General features: G+C 39.9%; 1 protein-coding gene across 1 annotated transcript; it reads left to right on the forward strand.

The window, feature by feature from the left end:
• Window positions 1–802: 802 nt before the first annotated feature.
• On the forward strand, window positions 803–4,784 carry znf648 (zinc finger protein 648). Its single transcript, XM_066664054.1, has one exon. It carries the CDS (start codon window positions 803–805, stop codon window positions 2,033–2,035), a length of 1,233 nt encoding a protein of 410 aa, XP_066520151.1. The 3' UTR covers window positions 2,036–4,784.
• Window positions 4,785–5,028: the final 244 nt, after the last annotated feature.

A 5,028-nucleotide genomic window follows, 5' to 3' on the forward strand; every position in this document is an offset into this window, starting at 1 on the left:
TCTAAACAACGACCATGTGGCTCTGAGCTGATGATGGGAGTCCAGCATCGCTCCTGCACAGAGCCACATTTTAAACACTGGCTTAAAATGAACTGTTCACTTTGAAAGCGGGATCGGAGGTTTGAAGGTAAGAAACTCCATCTTCTTTATGGCCAAGACAGAGTTAGCTGCTTGTGGGTGCAGAGTGACAGCAGTGTTTTAAGTGAAATGAGCTAATATCACTAATTAGCCTAGACATATTTATTTTAAGAAATTAAAGTAATTCCAATGTGATATCTGAGAAGTCAAAATTTACAACTTTTACAATTTTCAGCAGAATGCCTTAGAAAAACTTTACTACTGGAGGTCAGTTCTCAAAGCGGCCATACACTTTGTCTCAATTTACCTTATTTTCAACAATGCTTTATTTGATTTGTAAGAATACTTTAATGCATTATTTTATTTCAGTTGTTTATATTATTGTCTCATTGTCATTAAATGATACACATGCATTTATACATTTTTTGGAAAGAATTATTTAATTGCTCCCAAATTTAACAGTTTCTATTTATTTATTTTCAAAATTGTGTGTGAATAAAAAAAAATTGAAAAAAAAGGAATATACTTTTTTCCCTCCTTAGGTACAGCAAAGGCAGGTCTGAGAACCCCTTTAAACTGTGCACCCAGCCCAGTACATTTCCACCTAATTGTCACTAACAAAAACAGGAATATGGCTGAAAACCTAAACCATTTTAAATCTGATATTTATATGTCAAAAAGAAGCATCAGAAAAACTTTCATGAATAAGAGATGGTGTCCACCAATGGAGATGGAAATCATTTCTGAGTCTAAATGCGGTGAAGACAATTTTTCCCCACACAGTGCTGAGAAATCTCTGTCCGATACTGGCTGTGCCTATGGAATGAATCTTGCCTATGGAGTGAATCCAGGCACATCCACTGGTTCGAATCTCTCAGAGAGGTTTGCTAAGCTTTTCGATGAGTCTGAAGATCTTAGCCACAAAGCTAGTTCAAAATCTGAAGATGTTAGCCATAAGAATGCTGGATTATTGCAAGATCCCTGTTCTCCAGACAGTAGCAGAGAACAGGGAGAGGAAATGCTCAGCTTTGCTGGTATCAGGGTGGAACTGGAGGAGGATTTCAACTTGGCTTCACCCCCAGAAACACAACAAGAAGCCACAGCCACTTCAGACAAACATGCAGCAAAGGAACACAGACCAAACAAAGGTAAACAATCAGGCCATCCGCTTTTCATGTTTGCCACTATGAAGAAGCGAAATGGAGTGGAAAGGGATAATGAAAACCGCCCTTACAAGTGCACCTACTGCCAATGGGCCTTTAAGAAGTACAGCAATCTTCTGAGCCACATGGATACCCACAGTGGGCTGAAGCCACATGTGTGTGACCTCTGTGGAAAGGCTTATTCTCACCAAGGCACACTAAAACAACACAAGCGGCTGCACACTGGCGAGAGGCCCTACAGCTGCCCCTTCTGCGACAAGACCTACACCTGGTCATCTGACTACCGTAAACACATCCGCACACACACTGGCGAGAAGCCGTACACTTGTGAGGAGTGTGGCAAGGAGTTTGTTCGCTCCTCTGACCTACGTAAACATGAGCGCAACATGCACGCCAATGACAAGCCTTTCCCCTGCAATAAGTGCGGCAAAACTTTTAACAAGCTGCTCTCTCTAATGCGCCACGAGCGCACCCACTTGGGGGAACGTCCTTTCATCTGCCCTGAATGTGGCAAGGCCTTCGCTGTGGCCAGCCGCATGGCAGAACACAGCAAGATACACACTGGCCTGCGTCCTTACTCCTGCCATATTTGCTGGAAATCCTTCACCAAATCCTCCAACCTGGCTGAACATCTCAGTATACATACAGGGGTCCGTCCACACATATGCTCAGAGTGTGGCTTGGCCTTCGCCATGCCATGCCGCCTCCTGCGCCATCAGCGGACACACACTGGCATAAAGCAGCACGCTTACCAGAGCTGTGAAAAGTCCATCAGCAGATCACTATTAAATTAAGAAAAAAAAATGTTCAGGAACTTAATTAGGAATCATTCGACGCATTTCTACCTACATAAATTGGCTAACCAGAAAAGTTAATTCCTAACTGGAACCAAAGAAATGAACTTAAGAAACTCTAGAAAGACGCAGGCTTAAATAAATCATTAGCTGGATGCGTTCACGGCAAGAGGCGCGTTAGATACATTTCTCTGCTCTTCACAAGCTCATTAGGACGGCTCTCATGCATGATCTCGCTATGATCTAAACCCACTGTAAACAAAGAATAAACATTGACTTTGTCCGTTTACCTCTGGTGCTGCATTCAGCCACAGTGATGCTGGAACAGAGAACCCTGGATAAGCTGTGGCCCAGAAGAAACCTACTTTAGCACCCATGCCTTCTTTACCCTGCCTAACCACATCGGTCAGTATTCAGTCCCAGCAGGCAACTTGCAGAGCTGAACATTTGCCAAAGAATGTAATCTCTGTTTGAGTTTACATGCGTGAGTTATGTCTCAGACATAATGTTATGTCACAAAACTCTGGACCATAATTAGCACAACTCACATTGCACTCTGTCATAATTTCAAATTTTGACATACTGCCAATAGTCTAAGCATTTACAAGTAAATATGCCACTCTGGTGTTTATATGCAGCTGACACACTTACTGCTGTCTGTATAAATACCTCTGTATTGAATGGACCATCATACCAGTGTCAAATTTATGTCTTATACTTGGCATTTACTGAATAACGCACATATGTAGGAATCTTTCCACATTGTTTTCATATATCAGCTGATCAAAGAATCTATTCCACCTCAGTCATTACACTTTCCAGGGATTTATAATTACATCTACAGGCACCTTTTATTTTTTCTCTTGGAATGTGCATTTGTTATTTGGGCATCTGTTGCCTTGTGTGTTTTGTTCGGTTAGCACTTGTCTCACAGTGATAAAAATATTTTGTACAGTCTGCTCATCGAGTGATAACATCTACCGGGAAGTGTGAAGATTATAGCAGAAAGGTTCAGATTACTCTGTGTTCTCAGAATGTTAAGACATCAGCAAAATAGCCACCATCTGCCAGTGCTGATCTGCCTACTATTATTAAGAGTCTCCCTCTCTCTCTCACTCTCACTTTCTGAGTCACAAAGCACTGTATAAGTATCAGTATAATATAAATAGCTTTACACTATTCAGTTATTATTTTAGACTATATTCAGAAACTGAAGCCTCAGTCAGATAACCTTCACGTGCTAATATGCTAAAGGGAATCAAGAATTATAATTTTGTTAAAAACAAGTATAATAATGCTTTTAAATGGTCATTTACTCTTTATGGTTTTAAAACCTTTTTGTTTTTATATTCTTAATTATACTGGGTTTTATGTATTTCTTGTTTATAAATATTGTGATTGAACCTTACTAAGTTATTTCTGGAAACACTGAAAATATCTACACTGATCAACCATAACATTATGACTACCTCTTGTTTCTACACTCACTCTCCATCCTCTTAGCTCCACAACCAGACAGGAGCACTTTGTAGTTCTACAATTACTGTAGTCCACTTTGCATATGTTTTTTGCCAAGATTTACCGTTCTTCAATGGTCAGAAACCCCACAGGGCCACCACAGGGCACGTATAATTGGGGTGGTGGATCATACCCAGCGCCTCAGTGACACTGATGTTGTGGTGGTGTGTTAGTGTGTGTTGTTCTGGTATGAGTGGATCAGAGACAGCAGTGCTGCTGGAGTTTTTAAACTCTCTTTCCACATACTGTCCACTCTGTTAGACACTCGTACCTCATTGTTCCACCTTGTAGATGTAATGTCAGAGATATCCATCCATCCATCCATTATCTGTAACCGCTTATCCAATTTAGGGTCGCGGGGGGTCCAGAGCCTACCTGGAATCATCGGGCGCAAGGCGGGAATACACCCTGGAGGGGACGCCAGTCCTTCACAGGGCATGTCAGAGATAGTAGCTGATTAGTTGCTGCACAGTTTGTGTATGTTATCCTCAAATATTTTATCAGTAGTCAGTGGACACCGCCTACAGGATGCTTTTGGTTGGACATTTTAGTTGGTGGGCTTTTCTCAGTCCAGATGCACTGCTGTGTCTGATCCATTCATACCATCACACACAAAAGAACACACTACCAGCGTGTCCCTGCATCTCTGTGGATGATCCAAAACTCAAATCATGCCTGCTTTGAGGAACAGGAGGAAAGGGGGAAACAAAGTGTGTATGGTCAGTGGAGCTGAGAGAATAGACAGTGAGTACAGATACACAGAAGTGGTCATAATAAAATCGTTTTGTTAGAGTGCATCATGAAAAGATATTTTCTACAGATTTTTAAAATTGTTGTACAAATAAAAACTTAGGATGTAAACTAAGACATCCATAGGTTGTTTTAAATTTTTGCTTGCAGATAAATATATCACATTAGAATTCAGTGGTGATGATTGGAACCAGACATCTAACACGTTACACATTAAACCATTCTTACTTACTTGATTCACAAGATTGTTTCTACACATTTGAAAAATCAGTGGCGTGCCTCTTTAATATGCAGCCTTTTTAATGTTATGTTGAGTTTGTATTCAGCACCGTAGGGGACTGTGTTATAGAGGATTGTACATTCTACACATGCTTGAGTTACAGTGATCTTCATGAACCTCTCAAAACTGTAAATGTTGCAGGAATGTTGTCAAGAACACTATCTACATTGCAGGACACCCCCTAAAACTAGACCCTCAAGAAAACACTAGTAACTTATGTTTATATAAATATATAGATATCTTTCTTTTGATATATGTATTGTAATAAAAGCTCTTACATAAGCAGAGAAGATACATGTTTTATTAATATATGAAGACATTGAAATAAAAAAAATGTATTTAATTATATGTGATTTCTACATTAATTTTAAAAAATGGCAATAAAAATAAAAAATATTTTGCAATGTTTACTTTTAAACATGGGTAGTTTTCTCTCTCTCTCTCT

Source organism: Hoplias malabaricus, chromosome 3 (assembly GCF_029633855.1).
Source record: "Hoplias malabaricus isolate fHopMal1 chromosome 3, fHopMal1.hap1, whole genome shotgun sequence".
Taxonomy (NCBI): Eukaryota; Metazoa; Chordata; class Actinopteri; order Characiformes; family Erythrinidae; genus Hoplias; species Hoplias malabaricus.